At 38.1% G+C, this 25,322-nt stretch overlaps 2 protein-coding genes across 3 annotated transcripts; both read right to left on the bottom strand.

The window, feature by feature from the left end:
- Window positions 1-2,376: 2,376 nt before the first annotated feature.
- On the bottom strand, window positions 2,377-8,760 carry LOC131697983 (extracellular calcium-sensing receptor-like). Its single transcript, XM_058990326.1, has 5 exons — window positions 6,670-8,760; window positions 5,614-6,420; window positions 5,053-5,277; window positions 4,138-4,261; window positions 2,377-3,869 (listed from the first exon to the last, which is right to left on the bottom strand). The coding sequence occupies exons 1-5, from the start codon at window positions 6,970-6,972 to the stop codon at window positions 2,962-2,964; spliced, it is 2,367 nt and encodes a 788-aa protein (XP_058846309.1). The 5' UTR covers window positions 6,973-8,760; the 3' UTR covers window positions 2,377-2,961.
- A 103-nt stretch (window positions 8,761-8,863) lies between these two features.
- On the bottom strand, window positions 8,864-22,838 carry LOC117423451 (GMP synthase [glutamine-hydrolyzing]-like). Of its 2 annotated transcripts, none has more exons than XM_034039261.3 (16): window positions 22,652-22,838; window positions 20,897-21,072; window positions 18,774-18,888; window positions 18,594-18,691; window positions 17,208-17,311; window positions 16,839-17,032; window positions 16,125-16,290; window positions 15,466-15,617; window positions 13,735-13,908; window positions 13,453-13,558; window positions 13,141-13,256; window positions 12,279-12,404; window positions 11,443-11,558; window positions 11,157-11,287; window positions 10,833-11,005; window positions 8,864-10,308 (listed from the first exon to the last, which is right to left on the bottom strand). In XM_034039261.3, the coding sequence occupies exons 1-16, from the start codon at window positions 22,676-22,678 to the stop codon at window positions 10,207-10,209; spliced, it is 2,076 nt and encodes a 691-aa protein (XP_033895152.1). In that variant the 5' UTR covers window positions 22,679-22,838; the 3' UTR covers window positions 8,864-10,206. The 2 variants fall into 2 exon arrangements, with proteins under 2 accessions (XP_033895152.1, XP_058846310.1); XM_058990327.1 differs by lacking the exon at window positions 22,652-22,838 and adding an exon at window positions 21,729-21,794.
- Window positions 22,839-25,322: the final 2,484 nt, after the last annotated feature.

Below are 25,322 nucleotides of genomic sequence, written 5' to 3'. Positions count from 1 at the left end.
CTACTACTACGACTACTACTAATAATCTAATATGTATCACATGCATGGCTATTTTCCAAACTGACAAAATGTTGATTTTACTTCACGATCTTGGAACGATTTGTATTACAAGATGTGGTCTTGAACTGTTTTGGCTGGAAGATGGATGGTCTGATAGCTGCAGGGCACACACATCAGTGTATTTGCTTTGTCATTCCGGGGAGAATGTGACATTTTTCCAAGTGTGCTCAGTAAACAAATAAAATGTGGGACAAACTTCTGTTTATTAAAATAAAGAATGAACAGAGATAACAATAAGAATATGTATTTATAATAATAATAATAATAATAATAATAATAATAATAATAATAATAATAATAATAATAAAAACTGTAATAAAGTATACTGAAAGCATAGGCAAGCATTCTGAAGCTCATTCAAAACATGACAAACCCAAGTGGTAGTACTGTATGTCCCTGATCTGTCTTTCTAGAGTGAAGGCGTGATGTAATAACCCAAACGGAGTGATTTTCTCCGGCTGTGATTCTACTCCGGTTTCCAAAATACAGTAACTGTTTGCTGAGGCACAGTGTGCGTGCGTGTAGTCCTTCAAAAAAGTGAAACTGATAGCCGCTGATTCAGGAAAGGTATGCACTATTCCAGTGGTAGGAGAGATCAAGTGCATGCAAGATTATTTTAACCCCTGCCGTGCTGGCAGGCAGCACACTTTTTTCCCAGTTGCGGTTTTGACCACTAGGTGGCTTCATTGCTTTATCATATCAAAGAAAGTGAAGGCTTTGGGAATAGTGGCAGTAATCGTACATTCTTGAACGCGTATTCAGTGAAAACATTGGATTCAGAGTTAAGCGATATTTTGAGATAACGTTATATAAGTTGTTCATTTAAAGTATACAATATTGAATACACTGAAAAGTAGTTTTCTAATTCAAGGCAAACTATGCACCGTTTAAACTGGACCAACAGTAAAAAAAAAAAAAAAAGAAAAAAGAAAAAAAACTACAGACAATAACTAGATGGGAATTAAAACAAAACAAAACAAAAAAAACTGTTGTGATAACCACTACAGAGTGCATTACATTGTTATTTTACAGTATAATGCTCAATCAGGCTTTGCCTGCATTATTTCCAATCATTTTCAATGAGAAGATAAGCTATCCCTTTGGCAAACATTATTTCTTTGTGTGTAAATTCTTCAATCAGCCGCTGAAAGCAGCAGTGTCTGAGCTTTGTGATTCATACAGTACAGTAGGCCTCACTCTTCACAACTGCTGTCCTCAGGGAGTGCACAGGCAGAATATGATTAAGCTATTGACTATCTCGTGTCCTTGTGGTGGCAAAGGTTTTAAAATAAAGACCATGGATTCTCACAGTTTAAACAAAGCCAAAAATATTATTATGAAATTATGTTTTAGTGGTCTGAAATATGTTTGCTATCTGTTAAATCCAATCATTTACATTATACAGGAAGCTTTTCACATTTAAAACAAAACCCAGTACCTCGCTCTTCATGAAGGCAATTATAATGCAATTCTCAGTATAATTCAAACTGCTAATCTGATTGGTTTTCATATATATGTGTTCCCGGTATTAAAGTCCATGCTGCTATAGTTTAGCAGACTGAATATCGTACAGTGTCTTAGCAGCCGACAACCTAAATCAAGCTCTTGTGATACTCATATTTTAGATGTCAAAACCCTGACTCATCCCATTCTCGTGACTGTGTGGACAAGAAATCCATTATAACATTTCTCCACTCAAAGAAGCGTGGCACCCAACCGGGAAAAGGAAATGCTTTACAAAGAGCATTCTCTGTGTGGCGTAAACCACTATAAAATCTGTATCGCTGCAGCTTAATCTGACAAACAACCAACTGATACGCTACCTGGAGATTATGGTTGATTTGTGCTAGTCTGTTGACACAGGACAGTGAATGTGAACACAAATGTTTTAATACCTATTTTAGATAAAAAAAAAATGTCTTTGTGCAGTGTTTCTGTTAATGAGGAAAACATACAAGCAGCTCAAAGAATGTATCAACAAAAAGCCTGGTGGTGTACAGATCCTGAACCCGTCAGTGAGATGAGTTTAAAAGCTCCAGACAAGCTCATACATACATGTGTGGCTCTTTCACAAGGTGGTTAGGGTGCCAGTGGGTACCCAACCCCCCTTCTAACCCTGAGATGTGATTTCAGTGATGAGATGATTTATGAAGAGAAAACTAATGTAAAACAAACCCCAAACTGTTCCAAGGACATGTGTAATTCAAAGTTCTCACTAGATTTTTTTTTCTCATAAATAACAAATTAAGTTAGGCTAAAAGTCCAGAAACACAAACACCTTTTATGTATATATATTTTATTGATCAATGCATTTAAATAGTAATGAATGTAAAATGAACTAAATAAACAAATAACAAAATGAAGAAATTCAATATATTTCTATAAATCCTTTTCAACATATTCTACTGATAATAGGATAACATGACTCATTCGTTCACACACACCCTGAAGATGAAGCCCCAGCTTACACCCATTTTGACCACGTCTCATCTCTCTGGGAGTGCTAATGAGCAAGCTGCAACAACCATGAACATAAACACAACTTTAATGGATCACAAGCAGCTAAAATCTGGAATGCAGACGACATGAAATATAATAACCCAGGACATCAAACACTAACCAGGCAACCAATATCATTATTGATTGCCATTGATTTAGTTACAGATGGATTGCTAATACATTGACAAATCAAGGCACTGCACAGCTAAAACCCTTCATGGTGAGATATGTTGTTCAGGATGACATGTGCTGAATTTTATAACTTGAACGTGCCCTTATGACACTGCTACACTATATAAATGTACTGTAGGTTGTGTCGATGTGCTTTTATATGATACTGACAGCTCCGAGTTGGTATTTACAGTTATAGGGCTGAGGATTACTGCCAACATATCAGCCTTGTTACAGCTTTTTGGGACGCCCCATGAGGCTATTCTTAGTATTCAACTCAGGCCTCAGCAAAATAATATAACACTTAGGAAAGAAGATGCAGGCAAGTAGCCCAAAGCTGGAGGAGAGAATGGCAAATATCTCGACTGCTACCAGGTACTTCCCTTTAGTGCTGATGTAGCCTGGGATGAAGGATATCCACACCACCACAAACACCAGCAGACTGAAGGTGATGAATTTAGCTTCATTGAAATTGTCTGGGAGGTTTCTGGCAAGGAAGGCCAGAGCAAAGTCAATGACGGCCAAGAATCCGATGTAGCCTAGAATGCAGAACAGGGTGAGCTCCGAGCCCTCACGGCACTCGAGGATAATCTTAGCAATCACTGCCTCTCTGTTTTTCTCTACAGACGGCGGAGAGGATAACATGAACCCTAAGCAGATAACAATCTGGATTAGGGTTGCGGCAGCCACAGTCATACGCTGATGCACTGGTCTGAAGTGTTTCATGACATTTTGGTTGGGCACGGTCATCTTAAAGGCGAGGAGCACCACGATGGTTTTCACGAGGATGCAAGAAATGCAGAGTGCAAAGCTGATGGCGAATCCTGTTCGACGGAGTACACACAGCTCCACCCTGGGCTCCCCAATGAAAGTCAGCGCACACAGAAAGCACAGCACCAGAGAAAACAGCAGCAGGAAACTGAGCTCCAGGTTGTTAGCTCGGACAATGGGAGTGTTCATGTTCTTTATGAATATACCGAAGACTGAAAGTGTCAGGCAAGAGCCAAGCACCGCAAACACGGTCAGGATTATACCCAGCGACTCTCCAAACGACAGGAATTCAATCTCCCGGGCCACGCACTTGTCCTTCTTGCTATTGGACCAGTAATCTGCAGGGCACTTGATGCAGTTGGTGAAATCTAAAACAATGAGACAAAGACGCCGGTCTGGATTTTTGGGGGCAGGTCATTACAACGTATCTTCTTTAGGCATTTGATTGTGTAGGTACAAATAACAATAATAATAATAATAATAATAATAATAATAATAATAATAATAATAATAATAACAACATTAAAACTGTGCACATCTTGTTGCCTAATAAATAATTACACATTTATGGTGAGACACTTTTTGTTGTAGATGCTGGTTAAGACCTCTTTCTCATATTTCTGTTTGTTTACCCACCTGTCCCATTTGATATTTCCCCATCAGGGCAAACGATGCAGTGAAAGCAGCAGACAGGCTGCCCAGCCTGAATACTCTGCCTTGTTCCAGGAGGGCAGCTCTGACTGCATACTGAAACCGGGGGCTGAAATGACATAGAAAACACCTTGACAGTGGACAGTAGGTACAGCACATATACAAGCACCGATCAAGAAGCACTACATGGCATCAGTAAAGCCCTTTTAATGGCAGATTAACTTTGCAAAACGACCTTTACATTTCTGGCCAAAAGTTTTACATCACCCTATAAAATTAACAGATTTTCCTTCATAAAGTCAAATGAAACCTGCTGAATAATGTTACGTTAACATATTGAATTACAGTCCGCTTTGTAGTTTTCCAAATAGAATAACCGATAAAAATTAGACATTTTGAAATCTAACATAAAATACTGTACTATTATTATTTATTTCTTAGCAGACGCCCTTATCCAGGGCGACTTACAATTGTTACAAGATATCATATACATTATTTCACATTATATAGATATCACATTATACATTATTTCACATTATACAGATATCATTATTTTTACATACAATTACCCATTTATACAGCTGGGTTTTTACTGGAGCAATCTAGGTAAAGTACCTTGCTCAAGGGTACAACAGCAGTGTCCCCCACTGGGGATTGAACCCACAACCCTCCGGTCAAGAGTCCAGAGCCCTAACCACTACTCCACACTGCTGCCCATTATAGGATCTGGTAGACTTTTGTGATATAATTTTGTAGTTTTTTTACTTGATGTTAAAATATTTCACATATATATATATATATATATATATATATATATATATATATATATATATATATATATATCAATCTTAACATTTCAGGTGATGCAAACCTTTTGGCCATAGCTGCACATTTGCATACCTCTTTCTTTTTACCATTCCAGATAATGGCTTGCTCATTGATTTTCAGCTCCTGGCCCAGTTCACTGCCGTCGTATCTGCCCACTGTCTTCAGCACAATGGAGCCGTCAGCAGCTCTCTGCCAGTTCAGGATGTCATACTTGGGGACAGTGTCACCGTTTTCATCAAAGTACTGTTCATTCCCTGTTTTGTCAGTAAACTGCACCTTCTTCACATAATGAAGCAGCTGTGAAAAATAAATACCCCCCCGTATTAAAACGTCCCTTTAGTATAGGGATCTGTTACAATCTATAAACTAACAGTTACAGATTATTGTTATCAGAAATTACATCAGTGAATAGAAACACAAGTCTGGAAATGTTTCCTTCAGATAACATCTTTTTATAGAGGTGATCATTACAGAGAAATTGACTTTTGTGCCAGTCCTAGTTGTTTCACTGCTACGTAATCAACATCAGACCAATTTTGTGGGGACCCTAATAACTTTTGATCATTTTCAAGTCTTGGGCTTGCCTGTAGTTTTATAATAATGACTTATAAAATTTAACAAACGTTACCTTACCTGCCAGGGCTCAAAGTCATTAGCTTTTGCACAAGCTCCTTTAGCAAACGGACCTTTCCCAACTTGACAAGACTGCAGCTTGTGCAGTGCATGAGCAATAGCGTACACTGCATTATAAACATTGCATGTGATCCTGAGCTCCGACGTGTCTAAGAATGTGTTGTTTGACTCCAGCAGGCTTTCCTCCCCAGTGCAGCGGGGCTTCGTTCCCTGGTTTGACCACGTGCATCCAAACACATTCTCCCAGAACTCCTTTAAAAAAATGTCATGAGGGTTGTTCAGTGGCTGGAGCTTAAAAATAAATTTATCAAAGCCAGGGATGTTCCCCTTCATGATTCCAAAACCCAAGGCTCCCTCAAAATACTTGTACTGCTCTTTGTTTGCAATGTATGTCGTTGAGCTCCAAGCCTCGCTCGCAAGCCAAGTTATGCCTGTTACATTCTGCCTTTCGATCTCTTCAACTAAAGGGATCATGTTGGTCTCTCCTGAAAAGACCACGATCACCTTTGCTGTTGATTTCTTGATGGTCTCCACGATCTGCACGTACTTCTGTCGTGAGTAAACGACAGGGATTTTTTCAGCAAAGGCAATGCAGATGCCCAACTTCTTCACCTCTTGTTTGAACAGCTGCACTCCCTGTGTGCCATATTCAATGTCCTCGGCCAGAGTGCCCACCCACTTCCAGCCAAAGTATTTAACCAGGTAAGCAAAGGCCTTGGACTGGAAAGTGTCGCTCGGAATGGTGCGCAGGAATGATGGGAACTGCTGCTTATCACTGAGGATAGGGATGGAGGAAAAGTAGCTAATCTGAAGAAAAAAAAATACATATATATATATATATAATTTGCTTGTAATCAAATAGACAATTCAATCCCCCTGGAAAGTGGAGATAAAATATTCCAACCCATGACATTGTCTAAGTCCAACTCTCATAACCTTCATCACACTAATACATTGGTTTATTATTTTGTAAGGTGCAGTTTGTACTAAGACAACTTACTCTCAGATTGGTTGAAGGCACTTGACTATGCCTCGTTTTATTGCTTGTGTACATACCTGAGGATACTGATAAATTCCCAGAATCCTGGCCATGGCTATGGAGATGCTTGAGGATGACTCCCCTATCACTGCAGCTAAAGACGAGTTCAAATGGCATCTGTAATTTGGGATGTAGTTGTCCTTTCCAGTCACCAGAGCAAAGGTCCCCTCTACCGCCTTAGCAATGCTGTCACAAGTGTCATAGACAGCAAAGCCTAGCTTCACATTAGGAAGCAACTCGTGGCTGTCATTGATCTCGTCCACCGCAAACATCATGGCCTGGATCCATCTGTAACTCCTGAGATCAAAACTAAAGAGCATTTATAGTTTAAAAGAAATCAATTAATTGCACACTTCAGGTTGAATCTATGGATGTTTTTATTCAATTGGATATAATAAATTAAACACTAATTACAAAGAAGAAAGCCAGGACATTCATTCAACACCTTAAATCAGTTGTTAAAATACTGAGTGGAAGTCCAAGTTTAGCGGGGCTATGAAACTAGCCGATATATATACAAGCAGTGTAATAGCTTCTCTTTGAGGAAAGCAAATATACGAGGAATCATCTGTGCAAAACATTAATAAAACCAGGTTTTAAATGTTTTTCTTTTAAATTGACCAATACAATACAAAATCAGACACACAAATCAACAACCATATAAAATGATATGCAATGAACCTACCGCTCATCACACAGCAACGGAGCTGGCTTTGTTGTAAAAGGTAAATCTTTGAATTCATCAGTACGATGAACAGGAAATACCCCTCCTATCATGACATCCCCATTCTGAACCATTCCAGGTACAGAATACTTTGCAAGTCTACACACCGGGTTACCAGACATAGAGGAATGAACCATGAGGCTCAGCGCACAATACAGAAATGGCACTGTCCCACCACTGTTACCCATTCTTATCTGAATTACACAAAAGACAATGCATTCTCCCTTTATACTACTTTCAGGAGGTTGCATGCTTGCATGTAAAATCAAGTGTTGCTTACAGCATAATGATCACTGTCCTTTGGGAAAAATTAGCGGTAATGGAAGCCAAGAATACTTAGCCAGAGGTCCTTGTTACACCTAATTCCTTTTCACTTAATGTGTTCATTTAACAGTGAACTTTACAATATCCAAGCAACCAACACTTATCCTGGATGAACATGTCCCTTGCCTTTTAATCAAACACACAGCACAGCACAGGATCAATTGGACAAACTGGAGGGTAAATTACAAGCATACAACAAACAAAACCATTATACTAAAGCAGATCCGAATTTTCCTATATTTGATTCTGCTGTATAGATCTGTAGCTATAGTGACAATCAGTGACAACTCATGTTGCTGATACAGCATCAGTAGCAGGTTTCAGAGAGACTTGTCAGGGGAAGAGAAATTAATTAGACTGTCCCCAGACTGTGGAACTCATTGCCCTTTTCTTAGAGATGCTGCCTCAGTTAATATTTTTAAGTCAAGATTAAAGACTTTCTTTTATAGTTTAGCCTTTTTAACCAGACTTCACAAGTATAATTGTTTTTATATGCTGCTTATTTTTTAGTAATTTTGTGTTTTATCATTCATTTCATTTTCTCTTCAATTGTTTTATTTAGATTTTTTTTTAATTGTTATTATTTATTGATATTACTTAGTTACTTTGCCACTTTTATTACTTTTTGATATTGCATACTTCTTTGAGATACTGTACTGTGGTATGAAAGGCACTACATAAATTGAAAAATAAATGAAGACTATAGTGTGAAATTATATATTCGCTATACATAATAGCAGTATACTTCTGCAGTGGAAAACAAAACTGCATGAAGTACTTCTTGATTTTTGAGCAACCATCAAATCTTTCACAGAAAATTAAATGACATAATGGAGTCATTATTTTAAAACACCACAATTAAATTCAAAATTGTTTCAAGTACCAGGCACACATAATTTCACTCAATAACACTTTATACTCTCGCTGGATTGTAGGAACACTACACCCCCCCATTGTGGCTGTTCCAGTCAAAAAGTCTTTGGAGAGCTGCTGTTCTGGTCTAAATTTTAATTGATCATAGACCCAGAACAATATATAATAAATGTTACAGCACTGTAAATACCAAGGTGCTTGTGCACACTGTTAATACGCTTCTTTGTAAAGGTGACATAAGAAAACAGAAGATAATGGAATGCATTTAAGAGGGAACAAAATACACTAGCTTTAAACACAGAGTTCTTTATTAAAGCTTATTTTTCCTTATACAAATTTAATGTTGAAACTTTGCATGCAGTGGAATTTTGTAGGCACATTACAAAATGAAAAAACACTGGTTTATTCTGTTTTTAACATGAGAATAATCTCGGCATACATAGAATTGCATAAATTAAGCTTAAAATCCATTTAGTATTGCAATTAAACCAAAACTACCAAAATAAATGTTATATAAGCAATTTATTTATTTATTTTTAAATGAGAATGTTATGTAAAATTGACATTTTAAAAAAGGTCATACATTAAGAACTCTCTTTCTGCAATTAAGACACAGAACAAATTGATATTGTAGTGCTGTATTCTGCTGCCAACAGAACCACTTTTATTTAAAAGAATAAACCAGACACCCCAAACAAATTGTTCCATCAGAATATATCTTAGTGAATGAGCTGTCTGGCAGATGTATTAGCAGAATATAGCAATACAGTGTGCAACATTAATCCACATATTCTGAGACTTGGATGCTAATGTACCCCAGGGTCTGGGTACAGATTTCAAAGATTACTGTGCTCACACTCTCCCCCCAGGTTTAGTACAAAACATATATTGCAACATGGAATATGATACAGTACGCATGGTCAGAGTAAAAGCTAACAACTCCAGAACCCAGGCACTGGCTTAATATTCACATCCTATTTCAGGATTTGATATTATATATATATATATATATATATATATATATATATATATATATATATATATATTCAGTGGCAAAAGTCACCTAACCATAAATATATTCAGACTGTAGCTAATTTTTCGAAAGAAAATGTAAATAAGCTGGAGCATTTGAAGCCCACCCCCCCCTCCCCCCAAATCCATTTGGCAAAAAAAATGTTTTAATGAATCGGTTTAAAATGAAACTGGTCACATCCGTAATTATCTTGACATTATTCTTGCTGCAACAATGGTAACTAGTACTGCATAAGTTGAATGAACAGTCTCCTATCGTAACATACAAAACTGACAGCAATGACAAAAACAAAAATAGGCATAATGAATAATATCACAAAGGCTAAAGCAATACTTATATTCTTTCTTTGCCAGCACCAGATGCTGCGTCTTGCGTTACCCATAGAGGTCCTCTGCCCCACGGATTTCCTCCAACACAGTGAATTTATGAGATTATGGTCACAAGGGAAAAACAACTGAAACGGGTGCAATGCAGCAGCTCCAGTCAAACAGCACTGCATGTCACCACTGGGAATGTTCTTCTTGGGGTGGGGGTGGTGGTAGGGGTGGGGTGGGGGGGGTGGTGGCATTTCGACTGCACAGAGAGTACAACGTGAGAATCCTACTCCCACTCGGTGGTTCCAGGAGGCTTGGATGTAAGGTCGTACATCACTCGAGAAATACCAGGAATCTTCTTAATCTCGTTCACCATTTTCAATACCACCTGTTATTAGAAGGAGAATTACCAACCTTTTACTCAGTTTCGTTTCCAGTTTAAAATCCTTTTAAAAGCTCACGGAACAAAACCCTCTCGTACGCGTAATCTTTCAGGTGCTGCTTTGCCTTATTACATGGTTGAGAAGCAGGTTAATCCCCAACCCGTCTGCTTTATGGATTTCATTCACTTTCAAACCACTGTGGAAAACGTGAACGATCCATTTTCCATACAGCATGCAGGTTACTTAAAAGCCATTGTAACAAAATGCGCCAAAGGAATTAGTTCAAATATTACATTGGTGTAGCTTGGTTTAATGATACAAAATTACTGTTAAAAGCCAACGTCAAATGGACAATTCTTAACAGGTCCGAAATGTGCCGAATTTAAATGGACGTGTGCACTAATAGGGAAGTCGAAGAAATATAAAATTTGACAGATAGATGAACAGGATCAGAGGTCAATAAAAAATAAATAGTTGAGAGTTTAACCTACGTAAACAAGTGTGCATCTGAAAAGCCGTAATCCCTTACCTCTTCTGCAATCTGGTTGTTCGGTGTGGCTGGAATGCCAGTCATGAAGTCACTGGTTATGAAGGTTCGAATAACGACTGACCTTCGACATGAAGGCTGTTTTTGCAATGGGTCCCGATCAAAATGTAGAGGGGTCAAAATAACAGGCATCTGACTGATTTTACCAGCGCAACCTAAAGAGAGAACACAAAAATGCAATGCCTTTTTAAAAAATACTTCTCACCCAAAGACTCAGATCGATGTAGATTTTATAATGATCGTCACCCTCCTCTCCTGAGGAAAAGGTTATACTTAACAGCAGATGGCGCATGACTCCAAACTCACCTGACTCCCTGAGGATGACGTGGGCCACAAAGTCTGCTTGTCGGAGTGTGCCGAGGACCCCAGTTGTTAAGAAAGTGGGAGTGATATCCGTAGGAGGCTCTTTGACTTGTGGTCCAAACACGTAGACAACTCTGCAAAAATAAATAAATACACAGGTCAGAACAAGCCAACACTGAATCTACAGCAGGGGTGGCCAAAGTTGGCCCTTCAAGTCCTGGTCTTCGTTCCAAATCTGCTCTAAAATGACCGTGATTGGACACAGTATAGTATTACGAATAGGGTGTACCTGTTGATACCGTGACACATGCGTGGAATTAGTCTGGATAAGAACATCAGAGACTCCCAGTGAGGACTGTCTTTACTGGATATACCACACACATAGCTATAGGACCGACAGTCTCCCTGGAAAGGAAAGAGGAAAAAAAACATTAAGACGACATGCTATTCATCGTTATAAAATGTTAGAGGAGTTCTGTACACAACTGCTGAATTATGTGGGTCTAAAAAGCAAGTTTTCTAGGAGAACAAATTGTGTTCTGGCTTAATATTTCTATTTGGGTCTTTGTACAATAACACCGAGGCTCCATTAGTTGCAGAACATCCACGGTGGGTTAAATCTAACAATCTTTATAGCGCATGTTCAAAGCCATTGTTACATCCCTTATTTAACTGGATATTGCACAAGTCCAGTTTTGCCAATATGTCATGTATATGGGCAAAATATCACCTTCACAGTTGATGCTACATGCGCTTTTTATCTGGACTACAGCCTCATAGTGCAATTGACGTGACACAATTCCTGACATCCAAGAATAATTCCTATTACACCACCCTTAGTCTTAGTCTGTTCATCTTAGTCCTGCCACCTTTTTTTTTTTTTTTCTTTGAGTATGCAAAGTGTTTTTCCACGAAGAGAACAGTACACACTATGGAACAGTGGTTAAGTGGTTTTAAAACTCAATGCTCAACAGCCTATACGCATGGAAAGTACTGTAGAAAGCAGTGTATTATAAAAAGCAGTAGTCACAGGCCTTTTAATTTCAATGAACATCAATTGAAATTAAAGTAAACATCACTTCAGCTTGATTAAAAAAAAAAATAATAATAATAATAAACACAGACCTGGACTCCCACAGTTTTGATTGGCAGCAAGAAGGCATTGAGTGAATGTTGGCTTGTGATCTGCATTAATGTCTCCTGTTCTTCATCAGATATGCAGGACTTTACCCTTTGCAACAAGGTATGTGGCTGCACAAAAACAAAAAGCAGCATGTTACTTCCCTGAATTCATATAGGAAAATGAATACAGCATATTAGTATAATACAATTTACCATATTAACCCATATTAACTTATTTGTTTAAAATATTAAGACCCTCCTCTTTTTGTTTCCCCCCTTTAATGTCTCAATGTTGCCAAGGATTTTGGTGGAGGTTACATCTGTAGAGCAATATAGGGCTGTGGATCACGTGAATAAGATTGGTCTCCCCCAGACAAAATTAAAATTATAGAAATTTGCACTTGAGCAATTAAGTAAACAGTGTCTATCTGCCACCATTTTGTTCTCAAGTAAATCAAATGCTTTGTAAAACTACAAGATGTGTCAACAAGAGCTGAATGAGGAGCATGTTCGTTTAAAAAGGAGTTCTAAAATATAATATAAGTTTTGAAATATATATTTGGATACTTATTTTTTTTGGACAGCTTTTCCTGTTATTGGCATCACCCCAAGCCACATAATAACTACTCTGAGCTTCTAGACAGCTTTTTAAATTTTAGTTTCAGCAGGCTTCCTCATCTGCAGACAGTGGTGACCAAAAGTAAATAAACTTTACACACAAATAAAGCACATCTGTAGTCATCAACTGAAAATAACCCTGGCTGTAACTGAACTGTAGACGATGGAGTGAGGGAGCGCGCGGGCACGCACGCACACTGACACACACACACACTCTGGAGGAGACAAGATCATGGAAAAAGCTTACTTTTTTAACACTGGCTGAAAAATCTACTACAATTTTCAGGATGTTGTTAGTCTCTGCAAAGTCTTTGCAGACGTAAGGTTCGTCCGCACATATCACCCGGATAGCCAGACCAGGACCTAGAAGAAACAAAGTTCTGCATAAAATATATGGTTTAATTCTTTTCTTTCTTTTCTTATAAAATGTTGCACTCTAAATAGTAACTTAAAAAAAAAAAAACACACAACCTCAAATATAATAGTCTCAAACCAGTTTCAAATTATAAAGGAGTTCCCTGCCCCCCCCTCCCCTTACACAGCCATTTCAGTCTCTTACCTGGGAATGGATGCCTTGATACAATATCTTCAGGAAGACCAAGTTCTCTGCCCAGTGCTCGAACCTCATCCTTGTGAAAGTCCTTCAGTGGCTCGATTACCTTGCCCTACGGAAAAAGTGAACTTTAGTAAGTTATTCAACTATGACGACAAGCCTTTAATTGAAGGACCACATAATGGCACATCCACTACATCCAGTAGACTGGAGAAAAACTGCCTGCCAGCACAAGCCGTCAATTCTCTACAACACAAAACAAGAACGGACACACTGTAGGTACATCACCTCATCCCTCAGTCTTCTTATAAGTTCTGTGTCGTTGTGATGGGTTTTAATAACTTCAGCTTTACAGCTGGCAATCGTTGAAGCGCTTTCGATTAAATCAGGTCGTAATGTTCCCTGAGCGAGGTAAACTTCTTCCGGCTTCAGATTCATCTCCCCAATAACTTCATTAGCAACCTGGAGAAACAGCATCCACACTGCAATCAAATACACACACACACAGAAGGAGGCAGACACTTTACCACTACAAGCCCTTCTTGGGATTTACGACTTTGCGTACAATGGTTGATTGTAACATTTCCATTCCCCCCAAAAGTCACACATTTAAATTTAATTAAATAATAAAATAAATCAGTTATATAGTCTCGTGGTAACAAAAAGGCATGCGACTCGGCCATTCCCTGAAAATGCAACCTGTCACATTGGATACATAAAACTATTGGCAAGCTTTTAGAGAATGAGCCTAAACCAGTCTCCACAAAAAAGACTGAGCTTGCCAAGTGGATGATGCAGATTCATCAGTGTAACAAATGCACAAAACCCCACAATATCTATCCAAGTTCATACCCTAACAAGGACACGGAAACTGTTATGCCTCAACAGTTAAGAGTTGGAAACACAGCAAATTGGCCCGTGTTGAAATCCCAGTGTTAACCGTTATTGTTGATTTTAGGTGTTACATTTTCACATTTGGACACCAAGCGGTGTTGTTTCATATCTAAACCAAGGTATGTTTCACAGTGTAAAATTAAGTACACTTATCCAGAGTAATAATATTAACATCCGGGATTTTAGTTGGCAGTTTCTGTAATGGCGCTGCTTCTGTCCGTGCTGGAGAAGTTCAAGGCAGGCTAATATACTGTAACGGCCACGGCTGGACTGACTCGCCATTGCCACCTGTTGGCTGATTGTGTGCCGTGCCCGGAGCCGGCCTCCACAAATATGTTAATTAGAAGCAGAGGACGCTGGGAGTGGGAAATAGGGTAAGGGAAATACTGTTATTGTTGTTATAAATGTTGTGATTATTGTAAGTGCCCCTATTAGTTATTTTGTCATACCCTGTACGTGTTGAAACCTTCCTGTGTTGTTTTATGTACTATGTGAATGTCACCTTGAGAGGCGTGGTAGTCCTCTGGGGTGGGGAAAAAGCTGTCTGTGTGTGCATTTGAGTGTTTGGATGGTACTGACTTGATGTTGGCTAAACAAATAAACCATGTTGTATCTGTGAGCCTTGGTGTGTGTCTCCGTGATCATTCCTGTGCTTGCTACAATATTTTCATTTACTTTCAAACAGTATTTGACAAACTATGAAGGTATTAGTTTATACTTGTTAGGTGTACATAGTTTATATACAGAGAGTACAATTGCGTACTCCTAAATTGTCACTACAGCAGTGTTAATATCACTCTCCCAAGGGTTATTTCCAAACACTTAGGCAGTTAATTTTACAATAAAAGGGGTGCTAGTTATACACTGAAAGAGACTTTAACTCCCATAGTGTTAAATGTTTTACACTATGAAAGGGTTATTTTTTTAACTTTCAAAAGTGTAACTTTTACACTGTGGAGTGTGAAGCCATACGCACACTGGAACAGCATTAGATTTGACTCCTAGAGTTGATTTAAAACTGGCCAATTTGCCGTGAACATTTGGGGACACTTCAGTTCAGATATCGGGGGTTCTACTGTTCTCGCAACATTTTCCAAATATGTCCAAAGCTGAATAAGCACAAACCTTGACAAAGGTGTCTCCTATTATTTTTCTCTTCTCTTCTGGGTTTGTGGTCATATTCAACGTCTTACTAATTCTCTTTCTGGGAGTTCTGTCTTCGTCTGAAATTGGCAGTGTGGTTGTGCCATTGTAGAACGTGTGGGCTGCATTTATCACTGCGCAAATGGGAGAGAGGCAGATAAACAAAGTAACTAATCAAGCCTTTGCCTGCATTACTACCGACACATAAAACTGAAAAACTAGACTAGCCTTCACCATTATATATAAATAGATGGGCTTCAGTGAGTTACAGGAAAATAATTCAAATCTAGGGTTTCTGTGATGACATAAAGTACGAGACCGAAGGTCGAGTAATTTATAAACTGTCACAGAAACCCGAGATGGATTTATTTATTTATTTATTTATTAACGTATTCATATTTTGTTGATCATTAATGAACATTTCTGTACTGTGGGTGTTGTCGAGTGATTGAAAACGAGACATTTTGTGTTTGAATTGAAAGTGATGGTCTCAAGGAGTCGAATGGGTCAAAGTTCAAGTATATTTTCCTCTAGAGGAATTATCACTGACGTCACTACTGTGGTATTAAGCCTTTTTTTTCCCCCGAATGGCTCAGGATGTACACCAGATACACCGTCTATTGTTGACCCAAGTCCTTTACCTTTAACATTGATGCCCAGCTTCTTGAGTGCCTCCTCCACAGACTTGCTCTCTCTCTTCCTCATGAAGCCATTGTCTATGTGCACAGCTATCACCTGGTCTTGATTCAAAGCCTTGTTCAATAAGGCCGTGCACACTGTGGAATCCACACCACCGCTAAGTAACACCTAGCAACAGAAGACAAGGCACAGAGGAGTTCAGTGAAACCCAGAGTGTAACCTTTTTAAAACAAAACGCTACCTTTACCATGTATAAAATCCTTTTACCGAGAGCCCATGCCTCAATACAGCAGTAACAGCATATCAAAAGGCCAGATACAGGGGACTGAGTGATAGAATCAAAATTAAATATAAGATTTGTCCAACTTCACCCATATCCTTACATCTTAAGGGGACTGATTTAGCATTTCAGGAGCATGAAGTTAGTGATTTTCTCAATTTCTATTAAATTAGTCCCGTAGAGCTAGAAATGTATTTCTGTACAAATTATTAAAATGTTCCTTTACATATTACAGCACAAATTCTTTAACTCGTGACTTTTGTTTACTTCCGTTATTACGCTAAATGTCATTATGCATTAGTTTAATGTCCCAATTTACTATTACAATATTTAGAATACCAGAATGGAAAGAAAAAGACACAAATGTTTGGAATTGTGTTCATTTCCTAACAAATCACAGCTCATTGAATCTCAAAAAAAAAAAAAGACAACTTACCAGAACTTTGGAATTGTTTACTTTTTCTTTTATCTCTTGAATACACGCTTCTTCTCTGTTCTGGACCGTGAAGTTGCCACTGCAGCCTGCTATTTCGAACAGGAAGTTCTTTAACATCTCCCGGCCTCGTTCGGTCAGGTCCACTTCAGGATGAAACTGGACACCAAAGAGCTTCTTCTGTTCGTTAGCTATACCTACAGGAGGGGAATCAAAAACGCAACTGAAAATACCAGCGAATGGCAAATCTTGAATACAGACCCCTATCACCATAAAACTAGTCTGCAAGTGCATTTCAAAACCCACCTTTAAAAACCTGCACTGTCTATACTAAAAAAAGAGGACACAGAAACAAGGAGATTAGGTATGTACCTGCAACGATATTCCCAGACTGGGCGATGACCTTAAAGCCATCAGCGACTTTATCCACACTGTCTCCATGTGTGAGCAGCACCAGCTCCTCCTTCTGAAGGCCCCTGAATGGGGAGAAATAAAACAAAAAGCTGTAACTAATAAACAGCAAGCCGTGTTTATCCACTAACTTTCAGAACAACCAGTGCTTTACAGACACTTAAAAATAAACTAAAAAACATTACCACAAGATGAGTCTGCAAATTCAAATTCAAATCTAATTGAATTAGTCTGCATTAGTTTGTAGTGTTCCACAGGGCTCTAATTTTAGGTCCTTTGTTATTTTCCATTTATATGCTTCCTCTGGGTGATGTTATAAGCAAATATGGAGTAAATTTCTGTTTTTATGCAGATGACACCCAGCTGTATTTGTCTCAAACCTGGTGATGACTCTTTTGGGACCAACATAGTATCTTGTCTTACTGACATTAACCCTTTGCGGTCCTATGTCGGACCTGGTCCGACATTGCAATTTTCCCTTTCCGGTCCAATGTCAGACCCTGCCCGACATCATCAAAAAGACGTAAAAAAACAGGTCTCTAGTAGTTTTTTCTCCGGAAAAAAGCTGAGAAAACGATTCAATGGCAGAGTGAGACCGATAGGAGCCGAGAGAAGCCAAAAAAAAAAAAAAAAAAATGTCCGTATCTCATTAATACAGATAGTCCTGACACCACATAGATAACATGGACATAAACAAACAAGACAGCTGCTTCTGCATCCAGCGCTCATATCAGACATTTTTTAGATGTTATAGTAATAAAGTAATGACTTGGATCACATTATTGAGGAGTTTGGTGTTAAAACGCTTTATCGGTATGCACTACTATGTAGAGGTATATAAAAAATACAGCGAACAAGGGGTGGGGCGGGGCTGGAGATGCAGGACTGAGTGTCCTGTTGATATGCAGTGCCTTTTAAACCTGTTTTACTGTGAAAAAAAATACTTTTAAACAGCGCGTCTAAAATAAACTGCGCGTTTGAAAATAAATTGGAACTGACGCGCCTGAAACGCGCTGAATAAATGGACCGCTAAGGGTTAAGGGCTGGATGTCTGTTTTAGTTTTATTATTGTATCTGTTTGATATGTATTACTTTGTATTTTTATATGCATTATATATATATATTTTTAATTTAGTTACTGGTGTTTACAGTACATATTTCTTAAAAACTTTTGTTTTTCATCTGTTTGTTTGTTTTGTTTTCATAAATCTGACAATATTTTCATCCTGTAAAGTGCTTTGAGATACACCTGTATGAAGAGCGCTATATAAAAAAAAACTTGAAGTGCCCCAGCAAAAGCACCAAGCTTCTGGCAACCAACGCTAAAAGTTAGAGTCGCTTTATTACCTGAACAGAGAACATGAATTATCCACACTGATATTGAACACCCCGTCTTCTCTCACGTTTTTCCTGTGAACAGTGCCTCCAAACACCTTATTCATCATCTGTGGGAAACACAAATTCTGTATTAAAAAAGACAGCAAACCAGTGGAGGAAAGTAACTGAAACACTGCACAGAAAACCCACCTGCATGCCATAGCAGATACCCAGGACCGGTTTGCCAATTGTGAAAATTGCTGGGTCAAACCAAGGGGCATCTTCAGCATAGACAGAGTTTGGTCCTCCAGATATGATAATAGCCCTACAAAACATTACAATTCTGTTTTATAAAATGCCAACTGAAATAAATATTATTAAAAAAAACATAATTCCAAGACATTTTTTTTTTTTTTTTTTTTTTTTTAAAGGCACATTTGTGTCCATACAAATAAAATGATGCTAACTTTCGTATTTTTGCATTGAGGTGCACGAATCTTTACTGAAAGGTTGGACCTGGTCATCCAAATTGTCAGTTTCCTCCTCGTGATACTTGAGTCACTCTCAAAATGTATTTCAAGAAGAACCCGCTTGAACAATTCCTTGTGTACCTTAAGGGGTTAACAGCAACTGGAGTATGGTTTTCATTTTTTGTGACTCACAACAAGTTAAAAAATGGCATGCCTCCTACTGCATAAGAAATGTAATTTGGCACATATTAAGCATACTCTGCATTGGTCCAAACAGCACGGAATCACATCTCTTATACAATATTAGAGACCAAACATAAGTCTTATGAACTGTTTATGAGAGGGGCTGGTTGTTGTAAAGGAATAATTTTGCTTTACATTGGTCACAAAAAAAAAAATGTCAACTGACCCTTTTCTGTAAAACGTAGATCAACAATATAAATAGAGTACTTGTCCAGATAAATGGTCCTAACTAGGACAACAATTATACAGCATCACTGAGAGGTATTTATTAGTATACTGTCACCATGCTGGATTTAATTGGCCTTCCACACAACTGGTCCACTTTGACAAGGTGCTCTCTGATCTCCACTACACCATGAAGGTTACGAGTCACGGCTTCTAGGGTTCTACCAATACCTGTATTCAATTAGCACATTAATACTGTTTGCATTGTTTTTCCAGATTTGAATGCAAGCTTGCCAATGAACACTATAAAGTCTGTCTTCAAATAATCAGATTAGTCTTTTAATTTTAGAAATAAACTGAATCAGAAAATGAGTATCCACCGCATTGCTTGAACAATTGCTAACTTGAGAACACGTCATTTAAATTCCACTTCCGGGCAGCCTCAGCATTTCACAATTCCAGCAACCAAGATTTGAGTTGTATTTATTTATTTATTTTTCAGTGCTTGTGTATTTAGTGATTAGAAAGGTTGTGGGCACAATTGCACTGACTCTACAGTTCTTCAGGCGCTCCGGAACACACCTGCTAAACTCTTGAGCTAGTTTGGTACAATAATATTTAACTGGAAACACCAACAGAGCATGGTAAATACAACAAGCACTTACCTTAACCCTTTACTGCCTAGGATATGTTCCTATACCTATGTAATGCCTATTTTCTCAATGCTAAATATATTGTTCACTGGGCAGCAAAGGGTTTAAACTGTCAAATTGGCCTAAAGCGATCAATGAAGTCTGTATATTTTACACTCAAATTAGCTCTAGCTCTAACAGTGGATAAGAACACGCGATAAATAATTAAACACAGGCATAAAAACCATTCTGTGTCAAAATGTTAGTGGTGTGACATACCGACAGGTTCATAACCGAGTTTTATCAAAATTGTATGAGCTGTTCTCCAATGATATAAAAGTGAGGCGTACGCAGCCAGTTGCACCACCAGTACATCTCTACCAATGGGGGTTACCACACCCAGCAGGGAAAGATAAGATGCTTTCTACTAGGGATGTGTTTTCGTACATTTTTATTAACAATTAAATGTTAACAATTGTCTACTTGGGACCCCACTGTACTGTCATCAGAATCGCTTCGGTGAATATGTTAATATCCACAACAGGTAATAAAGGGTTATCTTGTTTCCAACAAATGTGAATGTCGAAATTGGTCTCTCCGTGGTGTATCAAGCAACAGGTATCCTCAAACAGAAACAATTAAATAAAAACCAGCGCTTTTATATTTAAAAAAAATAAATAATAAACAAATAAATTAAAGGTTAACACACCTCCTGCGGAATTATGCAGATGGAATTTGCAGGAAGTACAAATAGATCAGCATTTCAGTAAAGGTAGTCAACGCTTTGAGACTGTAGCAGGGCGCACTAAAATGCTCCTCTTACCTGAAGCCCTGCTCCCGGATTGCAAAAGCAGGGGTGTCCAGCGGCAGGATCTCGGACTGTACAAAGAGCTCACGCACACGCCTGTCGATGACTTTTCCATACTGAGCTCCCGCATCTAGAATTACTACAGCTCCCTCGGTGTGACGTGGCCCATCCCTGGGGTCTCCTGTGATCTCCTGATGCGAGACATAAGAAAGGGAGTAAGCTTTGCATGCAAGCGACAGTTACAGCAGCAATCATACATTCCCATTCTGCTTCTCTCACAAACTTGTGCAAAAGTTCTTAGCAATAGGACTTTCTATGCACATGTGATAATGCAAGCGTGCCATATATTCCTAGGATGGAAATAATGCCCCTATTGCATAGCATTTTGATCTGACACACCAGACCTTGTTATCTATAAACTGTGGCTAATCAAACCTGCATTCAAACCTGGAATGGGTGAAGTTGCTAAGCGCTAGTAGACCTGTTTCAATCCCTGATGCTATCAATATTCTGATACTATCAATAGCCTGTGGTTAAGGATGTACTTAGCAGGTTTTTAAATCTTCATAAAACTTACACACAATACCGTGCTAAAGAAGGTTCCTAGCAATATTCGGTACCCTGTGAAAAGGTTTGGAATCGACAGATACCGTACTTGTATGTACATGCCACATACAAAACAGGCCAGTTCACTCCTTTGTCGCCTCTGTACACCAGCACGTTTATGAAAATATTCAGATTAAAACCGGCTCTTAACATTATTATTATTATTATTATTATTATTCGCATGTGCAACTACGATAACCACTCCAGAAGCAGAAATGCGATCTGTTGAGTGTTTACTTACCATAAGTTCTCTAAACACTGGCTTTTGTTAAGTTTTCGCCAACAAATACAACATATGAAAACATTATTTTAGAATACAACAGGTGATTTGAATTAAACAAAATTGTAAATAAATATAAATATAACTTCCCACTGTGGCAAGTAGTAGCGCATCATTTAATTCCCACGTGGGCCGAGTTTATCATTTCCGTCATTGAAAAACAACAGGAGAAAGACTGACATTTTTTTTTTTTTAACGTGCTCAAAATGTATTAATGGGCTGTTTAAAGTCTTAGAAAAGGAACATTACTCCATATATGTATAGAACTTTCGGCATAAATCTGCTGCTGTTGTAAAAGTAATGTGAAAATAACCGGCAAACTGAGCAATAACGGTATAAACAAATTATATAAGAATTGATTGCAATACTATAAATTTCTCATTGTCTAGTATATAAAAGATCATAAATCAGCATGAATATTAAAAAAAATATGAAATGTCAGTGCTGTCCTATTATACTACTTGGATTCAGCTGTGTTCTCCTCATTAGAGTTCAGACTGTAATGAGAAAATCCACGCGGTTTAATCGCATACTTCACCAAGCAAGAGAAGAACTAGTATGACATTACGTTATTATGAACGACGACATATTTAAAATAGAAAAAATAAATAAATAAATAAATAAATAAATAACATTGCACAGGTCAATTTCCACCCAACGTTGAAATATATTAAACCCACACGCTGCATTTTTCATCTTCTCCAAAATTAAGTTTAAAACATACACAAGGCCATAACCGGGGACTCTCCCAATGCTGTGCCCGTAGAGAGGCTCGATTTTACTGGCCGTCTACATGTACATCACTGGAGTGAGAGCATGCTTTTATCTTTGCGAGCACAGCAGCATGTAACAGACATTCTCGATTCTGAGGCCGATCTACTAACCTTGGTATCTCCATTGCTGAGTGCCATGGATGACTCGACTCGTGCAGAACGAAGCTCTTTCTTTCAGTTTCACGTATAGATTTCTCGCCGAGCAATGCCACTAGACTACAGTCTGCTCGCTACAGCCGGAATAGATTGCATGAATGTAGCTAGGTTCTTGTACAACTGGGAGGAGCCAGGATTTAGACAGGCAACCATTGCAACTATTGATAGTTACATGTTAATTCTATTTTTGTAGATTCTGGCACACGTTTCCATTTTATTACAGGTAGAAAATCTATTATAAATCTTTAACTTATCCAAAATCTATTATAAATCTTTAATTTATCCAAAATCTATTATAAATCTTTAACTTATCCAAAATCTATTATAAATCTTTAACTTATCCAAAATCTATTATAAATCTTTAACTTATCCAAAAATCATAGCATATAATACAAGCTGAATATTTTATTAATACACTATGTTATATGCATATAAAACTAGTCTTATTTTTTTATTTATATTTATTTGTATTATTAATATCTAACTGGACATACAAAATGATTTATTTGTCACAAAACTTGATGATTGTGCGCTTTTATTTACATTAGACTTGGACTTCTATTCGAAACGTTTGTCGTTGAGTTTATTTTATTTATAAATTCAGACCCATTTAATAGTTATGGATAATGTAAATTCAGTACCTTTTAAAAAAGTTTAAAGTATATTCCAAATCATTCTGGATACACTATTCTAGTTTTACTTTGGAAATTATTATGGATTTTCTCTGTTGGTCAAAACATTGCACTCGATCACAGTCACACAGCGTTGACATATCTTTAAAGGAGAAGTAGCTTCAAACGTTTTACTATCTCTTCTAGTTGCCTGTCATAGTGCACAGCAGTGTAATTGTGCTTTACATTACTTATGGCAGAAAACCCGAACTGAAGAGCATCTCTCGGACTCAGTCATTTATCTTACATATGTCTATGTCAGAGACAACTAACTGAAAACAGCTTAACACAGTCTTAGACTCCAGAACACACATATAAAAACATTACTGCTCTGCATGTAAAGGAAAACTGTTCTGCTGCAATGTATTATCTATGCACTTCACATAACCAAAACATTCTAGTTGACCAGAGCTACTTATACTACTGGAGGTGAGGTGAGTTAGCAGTTCATTATTTTCAGGGCTTAAATAACTCAAGAAAGATTCATTTTCATAAAATTTCTATTGTAAAGCCATGCTGCAGATCAGGTCTATAGCAATCCACGTATGGGACGTTTGAGCCTCCTATTCAGCAGTAACCTCACAGCTCCTGTTGAATTGTGTGACTGACTGGCAGCGCCCAGACCTTCAGCTTTTCTAGTATGAGAATGCTTATGCCAATCAAGATGCACACTCTCCTATTAAAAAGTGGGACAGACTAAAGGAAATAATTTTGATGAGCTGTGGATTATTGCAGACCGACTCAAGGGTTTCATATACTGCTGTACCGCAGATCTGTAACGTTACTGACTAATCGATTAATTGATGTCACAAGATGTTTTTCATCCAAAGTCAGTTTGGGTTATACACCAAGGTAATGTCTCTAATTTATAGGCACGCTCGCATATTCAACCATAAATGTTGCTAACTCAGTTGATAAGTTGTGCACCGCAGAATACATATTGATGGTGGAAGATGGGCTTGCACAATGCTAAATATCTTGGTCTATATAACAGCGGCATAGCTAAGACTTTCCTAATGTGTGGGCACCGGCTCCACAACAAAGCTGTCCCCAATATCCTCATTAAACAGTCAATGTCTGCAGTGGAGAATACAAGAACGCCATCTACTGGTAACAGATACCTATCCCCTTTTAAAGCTTGTCCCTTGTGATCTGGCACTATAATAAGTTCCGACTTGGGTTTAAACAGGAACTCGTTTGCATGTGATCTCCATTAGCTGTCACACGCTAGTACAACTTTAACTGGTACCACATGGCTTACCTCCAGATTGCCAACATACTCGAATAAGTGAATAATGGGCAAAGCTAGATAATTGATCTATACCTCGTCCACTCAGAGGCCCAGTTCTCAGCTGCTCAACAGAATGGTATCTGGGCTGAGGGGGTCAAGCTAAGTGTAACATGTTAATGTTTCCATGTTCTGCTGGTAACACAATATCAGCATGCTCTAAGCTGTAGGTCAGGCGTCCTTTTACACAACTGCGCTGCACTGAATGTACACATTCTGAGCTCTAGCAGCTCATTGAAAACATTTCGTGCTTTTAAAGTAAACTAATGTAGATCAATTAGAAATCTAAAAAAACTGCTGTACACTGACAAACTTACTGTAAAAGCTTTCCAACACTGGTAAAATAAAAAAAAAAATAACACTTGCAACGTGTACCACCCATTTTTGGTGTATTCTATAAGACTGCTCAAGAGTCAAGAATTCTAATGTAATGCCCTCTAGAAAGACATCTACATGTAAGAACATAAGAACATAAGAAAGTTTACAAACGAGAGGGGGCCATTCAGCCCATCTTGCTCGTTTGGTTGCTAGTAGCTTATTGATCCCAGAATCACATCATGTGTGCTTGTTTGTGCACGTCTCTGTATTTTACTATGTGGGGCAGTAGAAGCAGGGACACATTAGCTTCTACTTCAGTAACACTATAATAAATCATGCATGGTGCTAT

This window comes from Acipenser ruthenus, chromosome 17 (genome assembly GCF_902713425.1).
Source record: "Acipenser ruthenus chromosome 17, fAciRut3.2 maternal haplotype, whole genome shotgun sequence".
NCBI classification, from domain to species: Eukaryota; Metazoa; Chordata; class Actinopteri; order Acipenseriformes; family Acipenseridae; genus Acipenser; species Acipenser ruthenus.
This window is presented reverse-complemented; position numbering and strand designations above follow the sequence as displayed.